This window comes from Neopelma chrysocephalum, unplaced genomic scaffold, assembly GCF_003984885.1.
Source record: "Neopelma chrysocephalum unplaced genomic scaffold, ASM398488v2 Primary Assembly neopelma1_97102, whole genome shotgun sequence".
Classification (NCBI taxonomy): domain Eukaryota; kingdom Metazoa; phylum Chordata; class Aves; order Passeriformes; family Pipridae; genus Neopelma; species Neopelma chrysocephalum.
In genome coordinates this window covers 3,475,756-3,502,223 of record NW_020925744.1, presented here as the reverse complement: position 1 = coordinate 3,502,223, position 26,468 = coordinate 3,475,756, and the positions used below count along the sequence as shown (strand labels likewise).

Genomic DNA, 26,468 nt, shown 5'->3' with positions numbered 1-26,468 from the left:
TCCTCTCTGTGATTATGTCTTAAAAGAGAGAGAGGGGAAATAAAGAAGCAAAAAGCCCCCAAAGATGTTAATTGTTAAAATGATTGCAGGGAATGAAAATACATGGTTCTATTTCTTAACCCAGTAAATTTCCATACTGCATGAATTCTCCTAAAATCTCAGCAGAAAGCTTTTGCTTTCTTTCCAGTTATCTCCACAGTAATGATGATGATCCCCTGTGACATTAACAAGGCAAATGCAGATGTTGGTTGTTTCCTTATAACTTATACAGAGAGCTACCAGTACAGTAGGATTACATCTGCTGCCCATTGAAAAAAAAATTATCCTTCTCATTGCTAAAAACAATCCTCATTTTGTCTTTTGACTGTAACTAGAGTTGGCAATTAAAAAATTTATCGTCCTTAGGAAAACACTTCCTTTCAATGGACATGGTGGGGAAACCATTTTTTTTCCTCATGATGTTGCCTAGAAACCACTATTTATGATCACAGAACCTCACAGTTGCAAGATTTATTATTATGCCAAATCTGAACAGAAGCTAGTTTACTGAATGAAAGTTCTGGGAAAAAAAAGGAAAAAGAATGATAGATCAAAATTCAGTTCAGCAACACTAAGAAACATTTGATTTTTAATTTCCTTTTGCATAATACCAAACAATTTGAAAGGAAGCAATTTTAAAGCAAGAAGTTGAACTATTCTCTTTACAAACAGATCATTTATGTGTTGTCAAAGTACTGGCCCCTTTTTAAGTGTATTTTAATAAAAAAAATATTTGCAACACAAGTTTGAATAAATGATATTTTCCAACAGAAAAGTAGGAAATATTCTCTTCAGTTCAGTTTTCATTGAAGTGCTGTGGTGTAAGGAAGTTTTCCTTCTTGCTATCTAATCCCCACACCCCCTGGAAGAAAAATAATAATCCCAAATATTTTCCGATGTAATGAGAAATAACACTCCCTTATCTTTGTGGACTTGAAAAAGGAGAACAGTTACATTCCTCTGTGACTCTATTGAAAGAGTTTTACAATCAGCAAAGGTCCTTGCCTTACCAGATGGCTTTGGAAATAGTAATTTTAAAATTTTTAAATTATTCCCACTCTTCTTATGGCAGAACCTGGGTTCCAATATGCCCAAGAGCATGCTGCTAGGGTTTTTTTATGCTAATGCATTTGTGAATGGGGCTGGCTTACATGAAAGGAGGAAGAATTTGGGGAAAAACAGCTTTACATTAGTGAATATGGAAAATTTGGAAATGGAAGGCATTTTGAAGGAAATACATTTCTAAAGAGGTGAAAATTAGGTTCTATGAAATTGTTCAGTAAAACACCATACTTTCTGAAGGAAAAATACATGGATTGGAGAAAATTCATATGTATTTCATCATATGACTTCAGTCAAATAAAATACTTAGAGTGTCTGACAAAAGTCTCCAGTATATGATAAATTAAGTATTCAAGCTATTCAATTCCAAATCAACTTCACCTGAGAAGTTTCCAATGCCACAGGCAAATTCATACAAATCTGATGAGGATTTTAAGGTCTAAGATATATTCAAGTTCCTCTAGGTCTATTAAAAGTAGTGGTGTGGAGAAGAGAGACAATCTTTCCGTAGTAACACTGCTAAGTGCACTCAACCTTACCAGACACTGGAGAGTCTGCACAAAGCGGCATTTCTCCAATGTCCCATTAGTCACCTGAAAATTCAGCCAGGAATCAGAGCACCTTAGGGAGTTCAATGCTCTAGTTTCAGTGCTCAGGGACCAAACACATGAGAAAGAGGCTTCGCTTCTGAAGCCAGGGAGTGACTATGATGGCAGTGGTGCATGTGAATGTTGAATGGGAGGCCGCAAAATATGACAGCAAGATGCAAGGCCCTAAACCAATGTTCCCTTGAAAAAGAAATCGAGTGAGTTCCATTATGAAGAAAATGAATCCACAAATTGGTGCTGACAAGATCTTCACTGACAGCTGTCCAGATCTAAATAATACACTTATATATGTAGGCAGAGCAGAAAATCCACACAGTCAAGCTTTTTACAGGACATGAAATATCATGTGCAATTTTCACTACTACCCTGACAAGCCGTGGCTGTTTCCAGCTATAGTTAACCACTCTCTCTTCACATCCTTTGGGGATTTCAGGTGCCTCCATTCTTTTGTCACAAGTTCAGGGACCTCAGCCATCAACCAGCCCCATACCCTCTTCCCCACACCAGGCATGGTGGGGCTGCCACCCTTAGAGGAATAGAACTCAGGAGATCATTTGGTTGCTTCTTCTGTCCCTGCCTGCAAGGAAGACCAATTTCTTTAGCTCTGGGAGATTTACAGATCAAGACTTTCAGCTAGTCTGAAGTACAGATGTCTGAAGTGATGCAAGAATCCCCCAGTTTAGCACTTCTGTCTCTGTTGCTCATCTTACTGTACCTACAATAAGCCAAACACTTGTACACAATTAAACTTCATTTTACATTCAACTCTGATTCCTAATTACATGGTTTTCAAATTTATACTTCTCAAATAGATTCTGTTTTTAGATTCCTAAAATGTCCAAAGCATTGCCAAACTGTTAGCTTTTGTAAAAATGATATTTAGAGATTCTTACCAGCCACACATTGTAAGGACTGCTGGTTGCTTTGTCCTGGACTGTCTGCATAGTGTTCAAACAGTGAAAAAGCACTGGGCACCTTCTCTAAAGAGAGGGTGGTATCCATTGCAGAAAGTAACCTATTTGGAAGAAAACATATATAAATCATTTGTGTCACTACATAGTTTTCCAAAGGCCAGAAGCAAAGACCATGTGACATATGCTTCCGTAAAAATTTCCTGTGAACTTCAGGACAACATGCATGGAGAAGTTGTTTCCCTGCTTTTGAACTTTTAGACCATGCTGCAATTTCAGCTCAGGAGCACAGTCAGAGTGCACATGGTCTGTGTACACTTAATCCATGAGAACATGAAGATTCGAAGTTCACAGAGGGACTCCCAAGAGCACAGGGGTTTGGGCTTGCTAATGCAGTACCTTTAAAGGTTACAAACCTTAGAGCTAACTTCAGCAGCTGACTCCAAAGATGTAACGTAAAGCAGCTGCTTGTGGCAAGTCAAAAAAACATGACAGGGAAGATAGATTCCACTTAATTAGCCTGTATTTGCTGAGTTCATTACAGGAAAAAAAATCCCAACATATTTTTAATTCTGGGACAGAAGTAGCTCCAAGAAAAATAAAAGAATTTTTTTAAGGCAACTGAATTTTATCTTTCTCGCCTTCATTTTTTTCAGTCACTGAAGTAGTTCATTATGTATAATTTTAACAAAGCACAACAAATATAAAATACACTTTCTTCAGAAAAACATGCATTGTTAAATAGGCTTGTTCTTAACCTTTTTTTAGCTAGTCAGGTACTATCAAAGTAAAGTAACAGCAAGCTCATGCACAAAACGGAATAAGTTTTAAGTTTATTGTGTAAGTAAACAAATAAAGATCTAGTGGAGATAAAGCCTTGGAACATCGTTTTGTCTTATTTTATCTGCAATAAACTAAATGCAGATATGTGGCCAAACAGTTTGACTCACAAGAAGTTAATCCGAATTTATAGTCCTAGTTCTAAAGATGATTGGAAACCTTGAAGGGGTGTTTTGCACATTCTTTTCAAACCACTCTCCTGGGGTTGTAATTTGACCACACACTGAAACCTTGGTGTCACTGTTATATCCCAGTCTGTATCAGCACACATACCACTGCGATGGCTGAGGGTATGTTTGATATGCACTGCACAATGACCAGGCCTTTTGGGAAAATCAGAGGTGGTGGAGTGGGCAATGCAGTTTTGAGGACTTGCATAGGAGTAGCCTGCAGCCAACCACTCTGAATATTTTCAGTTCACCCTGGAAAATTTATTTGAGGAATATGGGCTTATAATTGAACAGTTTCTCATTAAGCATGGGACTCATCAAAATGACTGCCTTGAGAAAATCCCACATGGCAGAGAACTGTTTGTGATTATATGCATTTACTGGTACGTGCAGGTAGACTGTGATGCAGCTGTGATGAGGCACCAGCCCTCTGACACACCCTGCATCAGGCAGTGCCAGTGAAGAGGCATGGGAAAACATCAGCCATAGTCTCCTAGTAATGTTTTGAAATCTACTTAACCTCATTTTTTTTCTGGAACTGTGTTCAGAAACATAGTCCAACAACATCTGAGTGATGTTTTGTATTATAATCTTTCAGAGACCAAGTGACACAGAACCAGACTACTGAAAAAAAGGAATATACCAGTGATGTCTAACAGATGGAACCAGGGTTAAAATGGTTTTTAGTATATGTGTGTATAATAATAACTACAAGGAACATCAGCTAAGAAATGTCTGAGTAGAGATTTAAAATTGAGCTGATGTTTTACAATGCTATTGGTTTAACTAATGTCTTACAGAACATGTGCAAAATACTTCAAAACCAGTCAGTTACAGCAACAAGTATAAAACTTCTTGTCTTAATTTCATTATTTGCAAGGTTTATAAAAGTAGCTCTGAATATTAGCAGTGTGTTTTCAAAGCTTGCAAATACTAAATGAAACATCCAGCATGCTAGGCCTAGTACTCACTACAGTGCACTTAACCCATATTTCATGTACCTTTTATTCAACTCTTTAGATGACTAGAAGAGGAAAAAAGAAGTATTAATAGTTTTCAAAACCTCCAAAATGTCGAAAAGCCAATCATCTAACAGTCTTTCTACTCTCCTTGGACATAAAATACACATGGCTTTATTGACTTGATGCTGCTTGGAATGCTGTGCGTTCACACTAGCAGGGGATTTATTTCTTTAGGAATATTTCATTTCAAAGCTCTGACTCAGCAGGGTATTAAAGTATAAATCTTGTTTTAAGTGCCTGAGGCGTCAGTATTCAAAATCTGGGTTTAAAGACTGGAGCACAGTCAAATACTCTCTTAAACCAAGGCTTTTAGAGGAAGAAATCACTTGCACAGTAAGAACAGTTAAATTCTGATTCTGGCTAAAATCTGCCTCATAACTTCTTATTACTAGAAGCTGGGTGAGATTTTTACTTTTGGAGTGAGAGTTTGGCCCACACTCCATGAATCTTCAGCTAATGTTTCCTGGCATGGAGACAAAAAAGTTCTTGTCTTTTATCACTAAGAGAAAGGAGCAGGGAATCCAATGATTTTCACACCCCAGAAAAAAATTACAGATTACAAAACTATCTTTTTGCCAAAGCACTGATCCCATATCTCACAAAGATCAGGAAAATAATCCGTATTTTTTGTCCATCCTATAATAGACAATCTACCACAATATTCACTTGATTACAGGACACAGTGCAGCTTGGAGTAGGGAAGAAAGACAAATATTGGTCCATCATTTCTATAATTGCCAGAGCATATATGGGCTGGGTGCTTGCATTTGGAAGGTGGTTTATTTTGCATGAATGATCAGTCTTTAGACAGTAATTTGATCTTTTTATTTCTAGCATCCCAGGATAGTTTCTCTACAGCTACTGAACTACATGCTCATTTCATAACGGAAGTTTATTATCCCAGAAAATCCATCCTCTTCAAGATTGTTAATACTTATAGAGTATTTTTACTTGTGTAAATATATATACTTGTGTAGAGGAGAAAGTACCATTGCTCACTTATGGACAAGTCTTGCAGCACAAGAGCAGTATTGGAGGACCTGCCACACCCTGTGAATGAAGTTTAAGACTAATTACTGTAGACTGTATGAGCTAGGTAGTCCTGCAGATTCACTGGAGATGTTTTTTACATCCACAAAGGACCATCATAGACAAGCACTTCAAATGCATATCCCTAAGCCAACCCCATTGCTGTAGTTTCACCCCAGCCAGCAACCAAGTACCACACAGCCCCTCACTGCTTTTCAGCAGTAAATATTTACCACAGCCTCAGCAATTTAAGTGCATAAACACTGTCTGTGTCTGCTTATTGTAAAATCCCAAAACAACAACAACCAAACAAAGAAACCCCACAACCCAGAAACAATTCTACTTCAGATACTTCTCTTGTTTCAGAAATCACTTTGTTGTTGTTATTAGACAAAATAAAATATGAATTTTATTTTTATACAGTAAAACACCTAAATCCTGTAGCATTTTTTATTCCTCAGTGAATAATTAATTCTAGATAAATTATCAAAGTGTCTTTTCACCTCCTCTTTATAAAACAAATGAGAATCATTTTAATAGCATGTCACGTTTTCATCTTGTGCATCATCTCTGCAATTCTCTCTGAGAATTCCCACAACAAATGCAAATGACCCAGCAGTTTCAGAGTGGAATAGCTGAGCTAGCAGGATTTAGCTAACTTAAAAAAAAAAAAGGTAAATAACTCATTGCCAGCCTAGATACAGAACTCCTTCCCTAACTAACGTTATAAAAACTACACCATGAAAGCCATTTTTACTCACATTTAGAAAAACAAATCCATCCACTTCATCCGCTTCTTTAACTGTTGTCTCCAAAGTCTCCTTTGCTGAATCAACAGTTTGCTGGAAACTAACCATCTGCTCATACAGGTACTCCATTTTCATCTTCTTCACTTCCTCAAAGTTCTCTGATTTCTCATCATATTGTGCTACCACTTTCTTAAGCATCTCTTCATTCTGCTTTTCCAATAAGTCTGCATTTTTCTTACAATTTTCCTGCAAAATAAAAACAGATGTAAATCAATCTGCAGAATAAAATTACAACATTTAATGAATACACAGAAATTCTCAATTACCCATCCACCAGATTCATTCTGGCATACTGACAATAAGATAATTTTATTTCTGCAATCGAACTCCTCTGTGAGAAATATCACTAGAGAAATACATTTAAAACAATGACAGTGGTTTTTTTTTACTGTTAGTGTTTAAAATTAAACTTTCGTATTTAAACACTGAGACAGGAAATCTGATTACAAAATAGCTAAAAATTCATACTTACAACTGAAATTAATACAGTTCTTAAGGCTTAAGACACGGGGCAACTAATTTATGTGCTTCACACAGGATTCTAAATATGAGCTTTTTATAGGCTTAAACAAAATTAAGGGAACTTTTTCTTTCAGTGCTTGACAGTTACATATTTCACTTTGCAATGATGTGCAAAAAACCAGTCTTTTTCTTCCTCTAAAGTCAACACCTTCCAGTGGGAGAAATCAATTTGAGGACTGGAGAAACAGCCCGTTTTGGTGAAAGCAATGATGCTATAAAATAAGGCAAACATATCTTAGAAGTAGAGGGAGAGAAAGTGTGATAAAACATTGGACTTACCTCAACTGAGTTAAATCGCAATTCAATATCACTTACAAACTCCTCGATCTTTATTGACTTTTCTTCCAGTGCTATCAGCAATTCACTTAAATGATCCTGAAATTTAAAATCGAGACTTAGGTAGGTTATTTTACAAAGCTTTTACACAGAACTTATTTTAGGTGAATATTTTCCTTTAGCCATGAGCCACCGTTGGAACAATTGATAAATAAGTTCAAGTATCACTCCGGCTGCAAGCACAGAAAAAGCAACTGGAACAGTCATAGAAACTGTTTCCAAACAAAAAAAAGGAATTCAGTTTGATAAGATGCTGAGCGTCTATACCAGTTTTTGAACATTATGAATTTCAATGCAGCTTTGCTGAGAGTAAGGGCACTTAGACCCTCATGAGGGTCCTTGAGAGATTACAGGAAGAAGCACATTAAAAGGAATATAACAAAAGTAATTATGAAGGTGATAAATTACGCAGTATTATGTTTTTTTAAAATTAGAATTTTAAAGATATTTCCTATGAACAAGAATACATCAAAATCACTGGTTGAATTAGATGTGGAAACAAAAGCAGTCCAAGGGACAACAGGCATCAGAGACAACTCAGAATTTTTTCTTAGTCCTTCTTGAGCTTTTATAAAAGCAAGCTGTCCATCTGCTCAGGTGTAATTCATAATTTGTAAAAATGCTTAGTTTTATTTAGATAGCATAAATCTAAAAGAAATGTTAGCTTCCTTTTGTAACAGCTTCTTACTATGGCAAAATGTTACAGCTAGATCTGTAGAAAACAAGCATGTGACTTTTCATTAATTGTAAATGTCACATTGCACAGTAAAATTGAAAGCTCACTTCATAAATATTTAGGGCTAATCACCAAGATTTGGAGACAAACTTCTGTTTGTCAAGATAACCTATAAAATCTGACGGATGTCATCCATAGCTCATTTCATTTACTGTGAAGCTATGATCTTACAGTTTTCATGCAACAAAAAATTCAGGCTACAAGCATTTTGCTATCTTAATGTTTTCTCAGTAATTATACAGAAGTAACAAGAAACATCCAAATGCAGTCTCTGAGTAACCTAAGCCCTGAGGGTTAGAAATCATGTGAAGCTAAGCCTGTGCTATGGGCAGATTTAATACTGGCTTCACATCCATGCTCCACAACCAGGGAGTGATATCATGGGATGTTTATTTGCAGCTTGCAACTTGACTTGCTGTAATGAAGGTACATTTGAGGGATGGCTGGGCTCTGTGACTTTATTACTTACTAGTGGCTAACTATCACTGCTAAGTCAATCATGAATGGCCATACACAAAAAGCAACTCAGATATCATACATATGCATACCATGGAGATAGTTTGTAAACCTTGATATTTGAAACTGTCACATGGACTCCTCCTACTTTTGATTTCTCTTTTATGCATATGACTTGACATAAAGACAACATAAATACCATCAATATAAGCCCTTCTGGAATTTCAGTGAAATGACACAAAATCTGTATTTCTGTCAGATAAGTATGTGCCAAGAAAGAGACGTCAACCCTTGGAGGAGTGAGAGTAAACAGCTGGAATACCTGTATACTTGTACATGAACAAGTCTGATATGGGAGAAGTAAGATGTCATGTGTATGCTGTTTTCACAAGCAGAACTGCAATTTCCACCAAAATGAAAGCATTTTCACTAGTATTGATAGCAAAGGATGAGGCTACTGAAATGGAGGGCATTTTATCTGTCTTTTGGAGTGGTACAGGTTAGAGATAATGGAAAGAAGTAGGACCTGATAAACTCTTACCTGTGTTACAGCTAAAATATTGGCCAGAGGTCAGTGAATGATTTGGATTGGAAGGGGCCTTAAAGACCACCTAGCTTTAACCCTCCTGCCATGGGCAGGGACACTTTCCACTAGACCAGGTTGCTCAAAGCCCCATCTAACCTGGTCCTGAACACTTCTAGGGATTGGACAGCCACAGTTTCTCGGGACAATGTGTTTCTGTATCTCACCACTCTCACAGTGAAGAATTTCTTCCTAATGTCTAATCTAAACCTGCTTTTTTCAGTTCAAAGCCATTACCCCTTGTCCAGTCACTATGTGCCCTTGTAAAAAGTCCTTTTCCAGTTTAGGGCCATCTTGAAGATGAAGATGAACTGAACAGAAAATAAGTTGCATTTCGGCAAAACTGTGTAGTGTAAACTGTACAATTTGTATAACATCTCCAAGCAATCAACATGTGTAAGTGGGATAGCGAATACTTTATGATGATAGTGGTGTCCTCATATGGAGGCTTCTGTACCTTTACAAGTGAAGTGAGCTGCTGTTACTTGAGTTTTCTTTTAACAGAAACAACATTTTTCTCATTTCTTCCCTCACATATCCAAACCAGAACAAACTTACACAGGCTGAAAATTGGAAATTCTCTTGACAGCTACATATAAACAAGGCTATTTAAACTTCTGAACAAATAAGAATACCAGCTTAGCAAGCCTAGGACTCTAGAAAATACCTTAATAAGATAGTCTCCCTTCAAGATCTCTAACAGGTGTTTAGGAATAGGTTTTATTTCATAGATACTGCAACTTAGCTTCTAGACTGCTCTTTAAAGCCTCTTCCCTTGACTACATGAGAGGACTGGAGAAATTAACCTCCTTAGCTCTTTTCTTACCCAGATTAATTCTTACCTTCACTTTGGTTGAAGCATCATCTAGTGTTGTGACTTCATGGTCTTTATGTTCTCCAAAAAGTTTATCAATAGCAGATATTGGGCATTTGCAGTGGTAACAATATGTGTCTACTTGTGCTTTCTTCATTTCTCTTTGGGGGCTCTCAACTTGAGGAATGTTTGTTGCAGATTTTTCAGGGTACATCACCACAGAACCTGAATCTTCAAGCTCAACAGGTGTTCTTTGTTCTGGCTCATTAACAAATTCATAACTATCAACAGCATGCTCAAAAGAGTCCCTGTCTTCAAATAAGAGCTCCTCATGTGTAAATTGGGATGATATTTCATCTTGCAAAAGTTCTTCTTGTGTAATCACATCATAGTCCATTGACTCAGGGAGATCTTCATAAATATCAGGATGCTGCTCCTCTCTTTCAAAGTCTGGATTCTCTGTTTGCTGAATGGTAGGGACACAAGAAAGGTGTTCCTGAGTATACTGATCATCTACACTGTCTTCAACAAATGGAATGTATTTTTCCATCTGAGCAACTGCTGCTATATTGTGCTCTTCTTCCTGCTTATTACCAGTTTCTTGATGTGCAGCTCCCTGATAATCCACTAGTTGACTATATGCTTGTTGACTTGAAAGCTCTGGCAACTCCTCAGTTGTTTCTACAGGTGCATTTTCTTCTTCTCTTTGTTCTGTGGTATCAGTTCTTGCACCTGAAAGGATTGTTCTGCTTCCAAAAGGAATGGCATGCATTGGTTTACAAATTGTTGATTGAATGTCACTGTCAACCTGGATTTTGTCTCTCTCCACAACACCCCTTTCTGGCAGAACCTCAGTTTTGACACATTGTACATAACCAGATCCCTCCTGCTGCTTGTTCTCTGAATTCCAACTCAAAATTCCTCCACTGAAGCACTCATCCTCTAGCATCTGATCTTTTTGAGGCCCTATGGCCTTATTTGGAATTTCATCTTTAAGAATATATTTTTCAAAATATATTCCAGTTCCATCATCTGTGTCTGAATTCCTACTAGGGAAAGACACATTAGAATTACCACTTTCCTCATCAGAGGGAGCTTCATCCTTTGTCTTTTCTCCTACTGCTTCTGCATAGAGGTCCTTGTATAAAAATGATAGAGCAGGTGGCTCCTCTAAAAGCTCTGGATTAATTGCAGCAACAGTGGTAGGGAACAAGAGAGATCGTTCTAGCACTCCTTCTTCTGAGTCAAAGAGTGGGGTCCCTGGTGACTTCTGTTCATCTTCTATGTTTGTAATCCTTTTACTGCTAGAATCAATTGATTTCTGCAGAGGTAAAGGCTTTGATGCATCTGCATAGGACTGCATTTTGTTTTCTCCTTTTGTGGTACCATAAAAGACTTCATCCAAATCCTCAAGTAAGGAAAACTCTTCCAAAGTATCTGCCTCAGTGCTTTCTTTAAAAGATTTGCCTTCTTCAACAGGTTCATTGGGATCTTCTGTCACAGGAGACAATGGAATTGGTCTTTCAAAATGTAGCTTAATTGGGGATTTGTCATCAATCAATGTATATTTTTCAAAATAATCCATATCAGCAGTACCATTACCAGGATCCAGCACTGCATAATTATTGTTCTCTGGCAAAAAGGGATTTTCTTGTTCTGTTTCTCTGGTTTCCTCAACATTATCTTTTTTGACCAATTCTGGTATTTCGTGGCTTGCAGTCTTTCCACACACTGAGCCTTCTGCAATTTCTGTGGTTCTTCCAGAAGCTAGGGCTCTGTGGCCATCATCAACTAATTTTCTTTTAAAGGAAGGATTTGTTTCCAAGTATTCTAATTTATCTGGCATCTGTTTACTTTCTTCTTGATCAACAGAAGAAATATGTGTAGGAGCATGAATATTGAGTATTTCATAACCTTCTGAAATTATATTAAATAGATCTTTTTGTTCAGTAGTCTCCGGAGCACATTGACTGTCTTCTACAGCACTTGCATGTTGCATTTCTTCCTCTTCTCCTCTCAGGTAATGTTCAGGCACTTCAGATACTTTGCCTACCTCCAGATGTTGCATTACTTCCATTTTTGTAGGTTTTACCGTACTAGTTTCATACTCCACAATGTTATCTGGACCTTGATTATCTCCTACCTGAGATGGTAAATCATACCTTTGTGTTCCAGGACTAGTGTCTGAGGACTTCCTGTGAGAAAATTCATTTGACACTGATTCAGAAACTCTAAATGTATGTCCCTTTTTCTCTATAGTCTCATCAACTGTAAGTTCTGTGCAACTTTCAGCTGGGAATTGTTTTGATCCAAAATCAGAAGCTTCATTTGGAGAAAATTGAATTCCTTGCCTGTCTACATCTGCAGCCCTTGGCAGACTAATTGAGCAAGCTTTCACCTCTTCTACCAGCCAGCTAGCTAGCCCAAAAGATGGAATATCTGGGTTCTGCTTGTCATCGGAACTAGAGCCAGCAGACTGCATCTCTGCTGAAGAAAGCCTGTCCTGTTCACCAGAATAATGCTGATTTTTGTGTGTCGCAGTTTCACAAAGAGGATCTGATGAAATAACTTTCAGATGCTCCAAGGTTGTACGCTTTTGGTCTTCAAAACATTGTTGCATTTCACGTCTATGCTCTCCTTCAGTATAAACATATGAAACTATGTTAGATTTCTTTCTAAGTATGCCTGCTACATCAGAAACAGATGACGGAATATTTTGTTTCTGTTCATCATCAGTAAAAGCCACTGATACTGACCTTACAGGTTCTGACTTTCCAGGTAACATATGAAAAAGTACAAATGACTCTGACTCTGCTTGCTGGTCTACTACAGCAGTCACCTCTGACTCTGTGGTCACTGACCTTGGCACTGTCTGCACATCAGGTTGCATTTCTCGCTCATCTTGCTCAGTAGTGAATTTAGGGGAGCTTCTTAGCTGCTCTGGTGACAAATATTTTGTGTCCAGAAAACAAGATTCTGGCTTGTCTTGATCTTGGTTGTGCACTGAAGACATACTCTCTAACTGCACTGTCTTCAAGCTTGCTGTTTCAGGCAAACTGAGCTGAATTTTTTGCAATTTTTTTTCATCATGTGGTGGAATTACATGTTTACACTCTGATTGTGCAGGCTGGGTAATAAGTGGCTGCATACTTTGCTTCTCTTGTTCAGCAAGGGACCATGTGGGAACCAAATATTCAGAGTCTGGTTTTGAATAAGGTAGAATTTCTTGCTGACATGTTTCATCACCTGAATAAAATGAAACTGAAGGTTCAGAATCCAATTTTGAAGGTACACTGAAGTAATCCTGACTTTCTAGAGTTTCTACTCTATCTGTAGAATATGATAAATTTGATTGTTCAGATTCTAATTGTGTAGCTGTGTGGAAGTAATGTGGAGTCAGTTCTCTCTCTGTTTCAGGTAAAATTTCATGTTCAGCCTCTGACTTTGCAGCCACAGGCAAATGTAGAAGACTTCTTGTATTCTCTGCTTCTTTTGTTGGAAAAAAGGACCCTGACTCAGGCTGGGCAGTTTCTGAGTGCTCTGCTTTACAGCAGGAGTAAGACAAATCTAAATGTTTGGGTGATAGGCCTCCAGTTACAGGTGAGGACTTAGGGCTTCCTTTTCGGTTTGTTTCAGAAACAGCATGTGAGGCACCCAAAGGTACAGACACTGTTTTTTCTGTAAGAGATGAATATGGTCGAATTTTTTTTCTCTCTGCTTCCTCAGTGGAAAATGACAAATCTTGTTGTTCAGTTTTCAGCTGAGCAATTAGAGATGAAGTAGCCCCAGTGTCTCGCTTCTCAGAATGTCCTGCTCTCAGCAGGGCCATTTCACATTTTTCTGCTTTGTCAGTAGGATTTAATAAATCTGATAGTTTGAAGTCTGGTTGTGCAGTTCCTTGCTCCCCAGTCCTGACAAAGGTATATGATACAGCAGGTGTTTCTGGTTGAGTTTCAACATCAGAGTACTGCAAATTAATACGTGGCAGTTCAGGTTGGGCCCCATCCCTCTGCTTTATTTCACCCCCGAAATATGGTATCTCTGGATGCTCCAGCTGGGCAGTCTGTGGTTGCTCTGACTCACTGTAGGAGCACCATGAATCTGATGGCTTCATTCCACGAGTCTCTGCTTTGCTAAGAGAGCATGACAAATCTGGATGTTTTGACTTCAGTTGTTCTGGTTGCCACTGCTCTGATTTTCTGGTGTAATGTGAAAAATCAGAAGGCATGAACCCTGCTTGTGCAGTGTCCTGTTTTTCTGTTTTGTTAGAGGAATAGAAGTCTGGAAATTCCCCTTCCAGTGGGGATATAGTTGGTTCCTCTTCTGTGCCATGAGGACTTGAAAACATTGGTTGTTCCAATTTTAGTTGTACTGTTTCCTCTGGGTGTAATGTATAGCTTCTCCTCTCCTGCTTGACCTCCAGCTGTGCACTTTGTTTTTCTTCACTAATAGACGAGGACAAATCTGTGCACAGTACTTTGCCCATGGCATCCAAGACATCTGAATGTTCAGACTCTGGTAAGCCAGCCTGTGATAGTTTTGTTTTTACAAAAGAATACAACGAACTCTGTTCTTTCAACTCTGGCTGTGTGGTTTTATGAGGTTCTGCTGTACCAACAGAGAAGGACAAATCTGCATATTCTGATTTTGCTTGGGAATTTTGCAGTCCTTCTCCTTTCTCCATAGAGCACTGAAACTCAGGGTGTTTTGCCTGCATTCCTGCATCTTCACATTGTTCTTCTTTGCTGAGAGATGATGACAAATCACCTGTTTGTTTCTGCTCTGGCTGAATCTTCTCTTGCTGTTCTGTGTCAGTGGAATGTAATAAATCTGGATACTCCAAATCCTCTTCGGCAATTTGAGTTTTCTGTGTTCCACCAATCGAACATGATAAATCCATTATTTCTCCCTCTGGCTGTATGATTTCATGGTTTGATTTTGTGTTTAAAGTTTCTTTTTCTACCTCACTAACAGAATGAGATAACTCTAGATGTCTCAATTCTGTCTGTACTTTCTTGCCTTGTGCATCTTTTTTGTAAGAATGCAGGAAGTGTGGCTTCTCCTCTTGAGCAGTCTGTCCTTGCTCTGTTTTGCCAGGCCAAGATGATAGAACCGGTTTTCCTGATGCCAGTTGTGTAGTTTCTCGAGATTTTGCTTTAGCAAAGGAATATGATAAATCAGGATGATTTGGTTCTGTTTTTGCCATTTCTCTTTGCTCCACTTTTCCACTATGAGATGACGAATCCAGAGTTCCCTGTTTCTCTTTGGCAGCTTGTGGATGCTCTGCTCTGCTGGCGGACTGTCCCTCATTAGGGCATTCCACAGCTGTGTGCTCCACCCCTTCTTGTCCCACTTCAGCAGCTGGGGGTGCCAAGTCTTGGTGGCCCAGCTCCGGCTGTGCAGGTGGAATTTGCTTCATTTTGTCATGACCATACAATGCACCTGGCTCTTCCAACCCCAGCTGGATCATTTCCTGCACTTTGTCAATGGAACATGGTAGACTAGGGTGCTCGGATTTCGGCTGTGGTGTTTGCAGCCCCTCTACTTTGAAAACAGAGTAAAGCAAGTCAGGCTGCCCCTGCCCTGGTTCTGCCATTTTTGCTTCTGCTGAACATTCAGAAGGGGACAAATGTGAAATTTCCACTTCTGGCTGAACCGTTTTGTGTTCCGCATTTCCAAAGGGGTAAGTTTGATCAATTTCTTGTCGTACTCTTCGTTGCACCTCCATGTTGTACAGAGGAGATATGACATTAGTGTGCTCTGTCTCCAGTGGCATCATTTCATCGTCTGGGCTATTAAAGGAAAATGATAAATCTGGTTGTTCGAAGCCCTCCTGGCTGTGTTTGAAATGCTCCATTTTACCAGGAGTATGCGATAACTTTTCTTGTTCTAACTTCTTTGTGGCTTGCTGCTGCTTTTCTCTGCCAACAGAAAGTTTTCTGTGTTTCTGATCCAATGGTGCTCCTTCTTGCTGTTTTGTCTCATCAGTGGAATGTAACAAATCAGGATGCTTCATTTCCCATGGTGCAGTTTCTGGATGTTTCAACTCTATTTGTGCAGTTGCTGGAGAAGCTCTTTTTTTGGCCACTTTAGGCAATTCTTGATGTTTAGAATCAAACTTTTGAGTTGCTTGTTCTTTGCCTGAATATTTTGAATCCAATTGTGAAGTTTCTTGCTGATTTCTTTGGACATCAGAACATAGGAGATTTGGGTAGTGAGATTCTACTTCCATGCTTGCATCTTGTGCTGCTTTGCCCAGGGTTCCTGGTGAATTCAAATGTTCTGATAGTTGCTGTATTTCTCCCTTGGAGTATGAGAGCTCTGGATGTCCTGACTCCTCCTCTGGTTTTGGCTCACCACTGTCACATGAAAAATTTGGATGTTCCATCACTACTGCTTCAGCTTCTCGTTGCTTCGAATGAACTGGTAAGGTTGGATTTTTCAATTTTTTTTCTTGTTCAGTTTCATAAAAGGAATATGACAAATCTGGATATTCTGAACTAATTTCCATTTCCAGTGGAGCTTCTTTTCCGCTAGAAGATGGCAAAAACATTTGCTCCAGCTCTGAATGTACTATTTCTTGTTGCTCTGTTTTGCCAATAAAACGGGAAAGAAATGGTTGTTCTGATTTTCGTTGCATTGTTTCCTCCCGTGTTTCTATACTTACATAAGATGTTTGTTCTGGATATGCTGGCTCTGTTTGCATTTCTTCTTGCATTTGTTTACTGAAAGAATATGGCAAAGATGGATGTACTAGCCCTGGTTGAGCTATTTCTTGCTGTGCCAAATTACTTTGGTCTATGACCTGTGTCATCTCTTTACCCCAGCTTTCTGAGAAATCTGAATGCTCTGTTTCCATTAGCAGAGCTTTTTGTTCATCTCTTTCCTGCTGTTTCAGCTGTCTTTGTACTGTATCTTTTTTTTCCATTTTGCCAATGGAACATGATACATCTTGCTTAGACACATTCAATGGTGGTGTTTCTTGTTGAGTACTAGCAGTGGAAAAGGAGAGAAAAGACTGTTCCTGCTCCATTTGTGTCATTTCCCAGGGCTTTACTTTGTCAGTCAAATGTGACCCCAGAAAGCCTGACTCCACTCCTTTTTGCATTACTTCTCCAGTAATAAATGAGAAATCCCTGTTTTCCGAATTTTTATGTTGCTCTGCTTCACTAATGAAACGTGTTGGCTCTGGACCTTCTAAGTTTCTTCGTACAGCTTCCTGTGCTGTTTCTCCCTGAGAGTAAGAGGAATCTGTTTGTTCCAGCTTTGGTTGTAATACTTGATGCTGTTCTGTTTTGCCAGAAAAGTATGTTGTCTCTGGCTGTTCCGCCCTCAGTTGTGAGGTTTTATGTTGCTCTTCTTTTCCAGCAGGATATGACCAAATTGGATGCTCTGGCTGAAACTGAGTAGTTTCTCCTTGCACTCCCTTGTCACTGGAATCCAGCTTACCTCCATGTTGTGAATCCTGCTGTACAGGCTGTGGCTGTTTTCCTTTGTCACTAAAATATGCATCAAGAGAATTGTCTGGATCTGCTTGCAACAATTCTTTCTGCTTTGTTTTATTCATGGGATATGGTAAATCTGAAAGTGTTGTTTCCAGATACTCAGTTTGCTCTTTCTCAGCTCTTCTGGTGGAATCAATTACATCTGCACGTACCAACTGGAGTGTTGTAGTGTTTTCTTTCTCCGCTTCCTTCATCAAACATGATAAATCTGAAGGTAGCAGAGCAAGCTCTTCTTTTTCTTCATATTCTCCTTCTTCAGGGAAATAAGATTCTGCCTGTTCCAGATCAAAATGATCAGATGTTTGTTTTTCTGTTTCTTGCCTGGAAATTAAAAATTCCTGATGTTCCATTTCCAGCTGTGTACTTTCTGATTCCTCCACTACTTCCTCAGTTAAAGAAGAGTCTGGATCACCCATGCTGAGCTGTGCACTCTCTGATTCCACCATTTCTTCTGTGCAATATGATAAATCTGGGTGCTCTGTTTCCAGCTGTGCACTCTCCAATTTCTCAATTTCTTCCCTGGAAAAAGAAGAGTCTAGATGTTCCCCCTCTAGCTGTGCACTCTCTGATTCCTCCATTTCTTCTCTGAAATATGATGAATCTGGATGTTCTGTCTCCAGCTGTGTGCTTGTTGGTTTCTCCATTTCTTCCCTGGAAAAAGAGAAGTCTGGATGCTCCATCTCCAGCTGTGCACTCTCTGATTTTTTTGATTCTTCCTTGAAAAAAAATTCTTGATGTTCTGTCTCCAGTTGTGAACTCCCTGATTCCTTTGCTTCTTCTGTGGAAAAAAGCAATTCTGGATATTCTGTTTCCAGTACTGTGCACTCTGATTCCTCTGTGTCTCCCCTGGAATATAAGAAATCTGGATGTTCCCTCTCCAGCTGTGCACTTGCTGGTTCCTCCATTTCTTCCCTGGAAAAAGAAAAGTCTGGATGCTTCATCTCCAGCTGTGCATCCTCCAATTCCTCTATTTTTCCCTTGGAAGAAGAGAAGTCCAGATGCTCTGTCTCCATCTGTGTTGTCTCTGATTCCCCAATTTCTTTGCTGGAATATGAGAAATCCAGGTGTTCCATCTCCATTTGTGCACTTTCTGCTGGTTTGGTTTTGGAAAAATCAGACTGACCAAAATCTACTCCTTTATCTATAGCTGAATTTTTCTGAGTTTCTTCTGTTCCTGTATTAATAGGATATGAAATGCCAAAATATTTAGAATCTATATTTTCTGGAATTGGTGGTTTTAGTTTAATTGCTTGCTCATCTGTTTCCTGAAGGGATGAGGAAAAGTCTTGTTCAGACTTTGTTTGGTTCTCCAGATGAATATTTTGAGTTTTTGAGAGAGGAGTCTCTTGACTCTCTTTTCTTTCAGCAGAATGCATTAGACCTGAACTCTCAGATTCTGACAGTGCAGTTGTTGATAAGGGACACTTGGTTTCTTGCTTCTCTGTTTCACCTCCAGAATATGGTAAAAGCACATTTTCAGACTCAGATTGTGCAGTTTCTGATGACTGAGGAATAGTATCTTCCTGTCCTGTTTCAGTTAGAGTGGAATATTTGGATGTAGCTGATGGAGCATTAGGTAAGTAAGACTTCTGTCCTTCCCTCTCAGGATGTTCTGATGTGGATACTGTAGGCAAAATATGCTGAGTATTTCTATCTGCAGAATTGGGCTGAAATTCCTGCTTTTTTGGTTCATCCAGATGACCTGATGCTGTCAGCATGGATTGGTCTGTATTTTCAGCTAAGGGAAGTGGCACTTGTTTCTCATCAGACTCTAATGACCTGGAGATTGTTGGCTCTGTAACTGATGTTTTGGTCACAGGTGAATGACTTAGCTGTTTCCTGGCTTCTTTAGGAGAGAAGGACTTCAGGGAATGTCCTAATATCTGATTTGTACTCTCCAGAAGAGGTTGTCTGTCTTTTCTTTCCTCATGTTGAAGAGTTCCTTCTTTCATTTTAATAGGTTGAATATTTTCAGATGAAACTTCATCTTTCTTAGTAAGATGTTTTTCAAGAGGTGATGTTGGTGAAGAAAAGCTTTGATTTGTGTGTCCCATGAGTTGTTCTCTTTGCTTCCTTCTTCTCTCTGACGGTGTTTCAAGAATTCTACTTCTTGCTCCCTGAAAAGATTTTGGACGTGTTGCTTCTAAGTGTGAACTGAACTTCTGCAATCTTTCTTTTACTGATGTTTCAAGGAACTGTTCAGAGTCTCCTGAAACTGAGCTACTTCTCCGTATTCTGGTTTTCTCCGATGTTTCAGGGAGTGGACCAGTCCCTCCAAAAATTGAGTTGAACAGCTGGATTCTAGCTTGTACTGGTCCTCCAAGGATCGGACCAACTTTTCTCAGTCTGCTCTCCCTAAATATTGATCTTATAGGAGCACGTTTTACCGGCTCTTCTGTGTTGTTCTCTAGATCCTCTTTGTTGTCCAGCATTTCTTCATCCGTGTCTTGCGCTTCCACCTGACCAACATTCAACACAGAGGCCTGCAGATCTCCTAGAACAGTTCTTGGTTCTTGCCTCTGCATTCCAGATGAGTCACGTTTTTTATTGCTCTGGCCTCCCTTCCGGCTTGTAGCCATCGGCACCCTATTTGAAGATTTTCGTGTCCTTTTTCGAACAATTTTACCTTCATCCATAACAAAGATAACTTTTCCTGGAGGAGAACCTACTGGTGAACTTTCCATACTGTAAAGATCAGAAGTTGTACTAGTTTCTGAGGTCCAGGGAGTAGAACATCTGCTCGAGCTGGTTTCCCAGGTTATTCCACTGTCTTCACTTTGACATGTTACCATAGAAAAGGAGGGGTTAGTCATGATGTACTGAAGCTTGGGTTTCACATCTTCACTTTGGATAAGATCTTTTAAACTACATAAAAAAAGAACACAGTGAAAAAAAAAAAGCTGTAAAAACACACAAGAAATTAAATTATTGCTGTAAAACCCGATTTTTTCTTTACAGCAGAAACACTTTTCAAAGTTGTAAAAATACTGCACAAGCATAAATTTTGAAGTAGAAGCATAAGAAAAGTCCTATTTCATCTGCCAAATATATTTTAGATGAATTTGTGTAAAACTGAGTGTTGTAAGGTTAGTTCAATGAAGGGGAGGTGTTTAAATGCTTTTGACAAAGCAGGAAAAACAGTCTTTTATCTAATCTTGTTTTGCCAGTGTGAGATTGTGCTGGTTCTGGGGCTGGTCTCCAGCAAGTATTTATTTCACAGTATAAATTAAACCTTGTATTAAATACTTAGAGGATACTGTCAGTGTTTTAATAGCACCACACTGGTTTTGCCCAAGTGTGAATCATTATACAATGCTCAAAGGAGTAGGGAGTCTATCCACTAGTTTGATTCTGTCTTCTCATACGTCCCCTAAGCACTCTCGGTATTTAACGAAGTAATTTAGAATACATTCAACAATAAAAAACCCTGAACTCTCCCCAAATGAAATAGCAAAGTTTCATAAAGCTAGCTTTAAACTTTTTGATGTATAATCAGTACACTATCATATGCTGCAATCAAATTTTTCAGTTAAAAGAAAAGGCTGGAGAAACGATTTTCAGGGAAGCTTTAGAAAGGAAAATGGTCTTCAAAGTAAGTGTAAAGACTAGCAAAAGCAATTAGAAGACATAATGTGGCTAGGGAGGGGGAGTATTTTTAGGGTTGCAACATACACTCCCCAAAAAGCATAGAAAATATAAGCAAAACACTCAACCCCAAATTTTCTTGAGTAGACAGTAATTCATTTTATGGAAATCACATTTGTAGCTGATGGAAAAAAGACAAAGTGTCTGCTGGACAAGTCATAGCCTTCAGTAGAGCAGAAGTGGTGAAGTCTCTGTCGCTTCCATGGAAGAACGCACACCTATGCCCGCAAAATGTCCATCTTCCACTGAACAGAGGGAAGGCTCACTTTCCAGTTGATTAGAATAAAGCACTCAAGCTACAGTGAAGAAACCTAACTCCTGACCATGGGATCAGAGAAGGAGAACCCATCTGACATGTGGTTGTGACTCACCACCACACAGGTGCCAGATATTCCTGCAGGCTACAGAGACAAAGAGACACCCCCAGAGAGCAGTTGACTTTGCTCCAGAGGGTGCTGAGCACCAGGCAGAAGGCAAAGGTCTTTAAAGGAGGAGAAGAAGAAATCCTGCAGAGAACCATAATTGCTCCATCAAGCAAACTCTCTGAACTGTAAGTTTTTTGTAAAGGTCACTCAGCAAAACTGCTCAGTACCTAATGGAAACAGAAAGGTAACCCTGCTACTAGCAGTGCTGCCCTTACCTTTCATGAATTTGCTTTCCAGAGCACGTAACAAGAGGGACTACCCTGGGCTGGGCCATGCTCAGGTCTGTGCAAAGTGAGGCACAGACTGTCTCTTCTCTGATTTCCTCGGTGCAAGGACAGTATCAAACTCTGGCAATGGGGCTTAAAGCCAATTGTGGTGATGGGGCTGGCCTGGAAACAGTGACTAGCAGGACAAGTTAGACTAAAGCCCACAAATCAAAGCAAGTCTGACAGTGCAAGATTAAATAATCACATGTTAACCAATCCCCACGCCTCCTCCACCAAGCCCAGCTCTCAAACAGATACAAACCCCAGGATGTGCAGCAGATTCTCTGCCTTGATGTAGTACTCTCTATCAAGGCTGGCTCCATAAGAGGAAACTTACAGGTTGGAGGAAGAGGCACAGCAAACACATCTATACTGATTTTTCTGCTAGCTTTTCCTTTGCCATTTCCATGGCTTGGCATTAAGTTGACTGGGGCACAGCAAAATAAAATTAAATTAAAAAAATAGAAATGAATAGCAATGGTACTAAGAAAGCTTTCTGTTATTTGAGTCCACAATAACAAGATGACAAATCTTTTTGTTTCCCCACATATTTCAACATCTAAATCATACTCATATTTTCAAACTTATTTTTCTGCAGTACCTGGCACTATTAAATAAAACTTCATGTAGAACAGAGTAGCACTCCCACCCACTTTAGCTGATATTAGTGAATACGAATGGGTTGCCCTGGCCCTGTCTATGCAAAAAGCTTGAATTATTCACATCATTATCTCATTTTCATGGTCACAAACTGGTCACAGTTCATATTCCTCTACAGTGTGATGAGACACTGCTTTATACTTTAAAGACCAGAATGAAAGACACATAACTCATGCATTTCCTTCCAACACATTCCAAATGCTGCCCTAGTTTTGTGAACAATTTGTATGCTGCACAGTAGTAGCTAAAAGACCCTTCTCTCTAGTCAGAGGAAGTGTCTGCAATTGCAAAAAGATGTTTGCAATGTTTCAGCTCCATAAATGCAGATATGAAGCCACTGATATCCAGGGACAAAAGCCAGTGCTGTCTTTTTTCCATGTAGATATTTCACACCCAATCCTGTTGGCACATATGCTATCAGTTTGTTATTTCACTGCTAGGACATCAACTTAAACCTTTTATAAATCTTGGAGACACTGACAACCAGTTTGGTGCTTCCTGCCAAAAGAGCTCAAAATCAGATTTATCTTATTGCCTCCTTCTTCTTCTCTCCAATGGGATTTCAGGTTTCTAGTCGAGCCTGTCAGGCTGGGGTCACGTTCCCTCATGTATCATTCCAGGGAAGAGTTTTCACCTCCCCTGCTGCTGAGCAGTGTTTAGACACATGGTGAGTGGGGCGTGCACACCTGTGCACACCACAACTATCACAAAGATACACAGCCAGCCCATGATCTTTCTAAAATCCTCCACAGCCTCCCTTTATCCTCTTCACATCAGACCTTGCCATTGCTGATATCATCAAAATTTGTTGCTGTTTGCTGCATAGCACCTCACAAGCTGAAAACAATGCAGATAAAAGGACCAAAATGTCAGCCTAGGGCTGCACTGACAAGATATCTCATTCTCTGAGGGCTCCTACTTCAGGAACAATGCAGGGTCATGGGAACTTGTAGTGGCCAGCTTGCCTTCCCAGGAGAAAGGAACTACTTATTTTGCTGTGCTTTTGCTTTTGTTCTGAATATTCCTGTAGTTTCAGCCTTTACCATGCTGCCCTTTTTCCCCTACAGAAATCAGTATGCTCAGCATGGTCTCTGCCTATTGCTCTGCATTTCCCAGGGTTATAGCTCATCCATCCCATTCTTCAGGCTAAGAGAATTAGAAGCTATAGAAAGTCACCATTTTAAACCCAACCTTTAACTTGATAACATATTATTGATTTCCTTCAGTGTTGATGATGCCTCTTCTGGCAACAGAGTAGCTTATGCATCTGTCCAAATTTGAATGAATAATTATCCTAAAAAAAAATAAGACAGCTGCTTGTCCGGCTTTACAAAGCTGATTTGTATTATGAGTAGCTGGGAGCCAGGAGCTGGGCCTGTCTCACATATTTTGTTCCATCCCCAACACTTAGAAATGTCTGAGAAGGGACACAACCTGCCACAGTGCTGATCACTTTTCCAGCCACCAGGTTGTGGTATGTCCTAGTGGTATTCCCAGTTGCAGGATCAGATGGTGCTTGAGAAACTGCAGTACCTCCGTGCCCCAAAGGTCTGCCCTGCTCCTGCATTCTGGATTCTCCACCATACATGTTATGGAGGGAGCACAGGAATCAAACACCCGAGTCTGGATGGGAGACTTCCTTTACACAGTTATTTAATCACTCTGTTGAGATCCAATGGGGAACTTCTTGAAGTCCGAGTGTTATTTTAGATCCCAACGGCAAAGCAGACCTTTATTAAGGACTCAGTTAATATTGTCCAAGAGGCTGAAGAGAAAGAAAACATGGAATGCCCAGTTGCAGGAGCCAGCAGGGGCCAGGGTGTGTGGTGGGGTCACTGGCTGCACCCCTCCCCTCTGCTATGCCCCCGTCTCAGCATTTTGCCCCATTTGGCTGCTCTCAGTGACCTTTTGCTCAAGCCTCTGCCATGACATGCTTGAGATGGCTTGCACAGCTCCGCTTCCCAGCACCCTCACCTTCCCTGCCCACGTGCCTGCTGCGTGTGGCAGAAAAGCAGCCCTGCCAGCCCCTTCCACCCTGGGCCAAGGCAGGCAGTGCCTCATCAAGGAAACTAAAATCACACACCCTTTCCCCACACCTTTCTGCTTTGAGCAGAGAATGGTAAACCTTTTCCTGGGAAGACAAATCCCCAGCACTCCCCTTCCCACCCCTTCTTTCCCATATCCCATTTACTATCATTCCACTCTTTTGCTCTCCTAGATGCTGCAGCAACTCCCACATGGCAGGCAGATCCCTTCTCCACTGTGCTTCCTCTTCTACCCGTTTTCACCAATCATTCCAAACTAGACCTGGCTCTAAACCTTCTGATCTTGTGGAAGGACTGCTTCATTTAAAACAAAAAAAACCCCAAAACCAACCAAAAAACAACAACCAACCAAAGAACCACCAACAAAATAAACAAACAAACAAAACTCCAAACAAACAAAAAAACCCCAAACAACTCCAGAACTTCAGGACTTCTCTCCATCTACTGGTTATAGGTCACCACTGAATGAGCAGATAAAATGAACCCCACACCTATTCCAGGCAAATGAGCTATTTAGAAACACTTATAAATTGTCAGTAGAGCCATTTTTATGTAAACCCTGTACATAGACACATCCAGAGACCAGAGGCCTTCACACTGCAAAAGGAAATCAGCTGGGAATAGTCTGAGAGACAGAACTGTGCCAGAACAGCTCACCCATCATATAGTTGTTAGAGATACAGATACTCCAGCAGATATGTAAACCAGTTAAACAGTAAACAATTTTCATATAGTTAGACAAATCTCACCATTACCAACACAAAAATGAAAACCTATTAACTTCATACTCATGCTTGCCTTAAAGCAATACACACTTTCAAAAGATTTTCTCTGTTAAGATGATTAACTAGATACATACAGCTAGAAACAGAAGTCATCTGCCACGATTCATCTATCTCAGATAGTAAAATACCCAAAGGCAAGAAAATATTTCATGGACCCTGTGCAGATGAGTGGGTTATTTATGCTGACAAGGATATGAAGCCCTTATCCCATCTTTTTAATAGATTCTGATGCTGCATATTAGTCTCATTACTTGTATAAAAACCTGTTCCAGGAAACCAAATTATTTAAACATTACATTAAAAAGGGTAATAAAGTTGCGAAACCCAAACTCTTCTGCCTTTAATGTGTATGCATCGTAATTTTAGGACAAGTCATAAGTTCTGCTGCAGCTTTTGGGATTTGATTTCCTGCAGCTGCTGCACAGTGTGGAAGTGGAGCTGTTTGGTCAGGGCTCAGAGGCTGGTGTCCCAGAGGAACACCAGGGCTCTTCTGCTTCTTTCACATGGATGCTTCCTGACCTTGGGCCAGCCATCTTGATGCATGACTCATATAAAATGGATATAAGGCTATTTAACATGTTGGAAAGGTGGAAATAGGAGCCAGTGGGGACTTTCCTGCTCACTGCGACATTGCATAACTAACAGGTGCTGTTCAACTGCATGCAGAGGAGGAAGGCAGAAACAACAGAGAGCTTGGAGTTGTTAAAAATAAATTGATGACAGCAGAGTCCAAGATGGGCTGTCTTCAGCCATGTTTGCATATTAGTTACACCTCCTCTAAGCTATGTTTTCATAGCACATGCACACAAAAAAGCTGCTCTGCAATGGGGGCTTGAAAACCTGTTTGTCAACAGGTAATTAGTGTTCAGCTTGAGTAAATATGTCACAGGGGCTCTACGTGGCCGTTCTTGGCAGGAGCTCTCTCAAGCACTGAGCACAAGAGGAGGCCTGAAGCTCAACAGCCCTGCTGATATTTGTAACAACACCCAAGCAGATAAGGAGTCAGTTTTATTTTACTTCTCTAAACTATTGCTGAGCAGTTGGTGCAGTTACCACATCTGTGCCTAACTCAAAATTTCACATCTTCTTGAACTTAGTTAAACTAACCGAATAGATTTAAATATGCTCAGTTAGCATATACCATAGCTTGTTAAAATCTACTCTGGTAGACTCTGACCTTTTTTATTAGTAAGACACTTA

At 39.8% G+C, this 26,468-nt stretch overlaps 1 protein-coding gene across 1 annotated transcript in view; it reads right to left on the bottom strand.

Annotated features, from left to right (window-relative positions):
* The window catches only part of CMYA5 (cardiomyopathy associated 5), a 48,098-nt gene that overhangs the window by 19,243 nt on the left and 2,387 nt on the right, over positions 1–26,468 (bottom strand). Inside the window, exons 2-6 of the mRNA XM_027671367.1 lie at positions 9,966–20,307; positions 7,292–7,387; positions 6,443–6,676; positions 4,632–4,654; positions 2,603–2,724 (exon numbers count right to left, since the gene is read on the bottom strand). Coding sequence (XP_027527168.1) covers positions 2,603–2,724; positions 4,632–4,654; positions 6,443–6,676; positions 7,292–7,387; positions 9,966–20,307 — 10,817 coding nt within the window. The remainder of the gene's footprint in view (positions 1–2,602; positions 2,725–4,631; positions 4,655–6,442; positions 6,677–7,291; positions 7,388–9,965; positions 20,308–26,468) is intronic.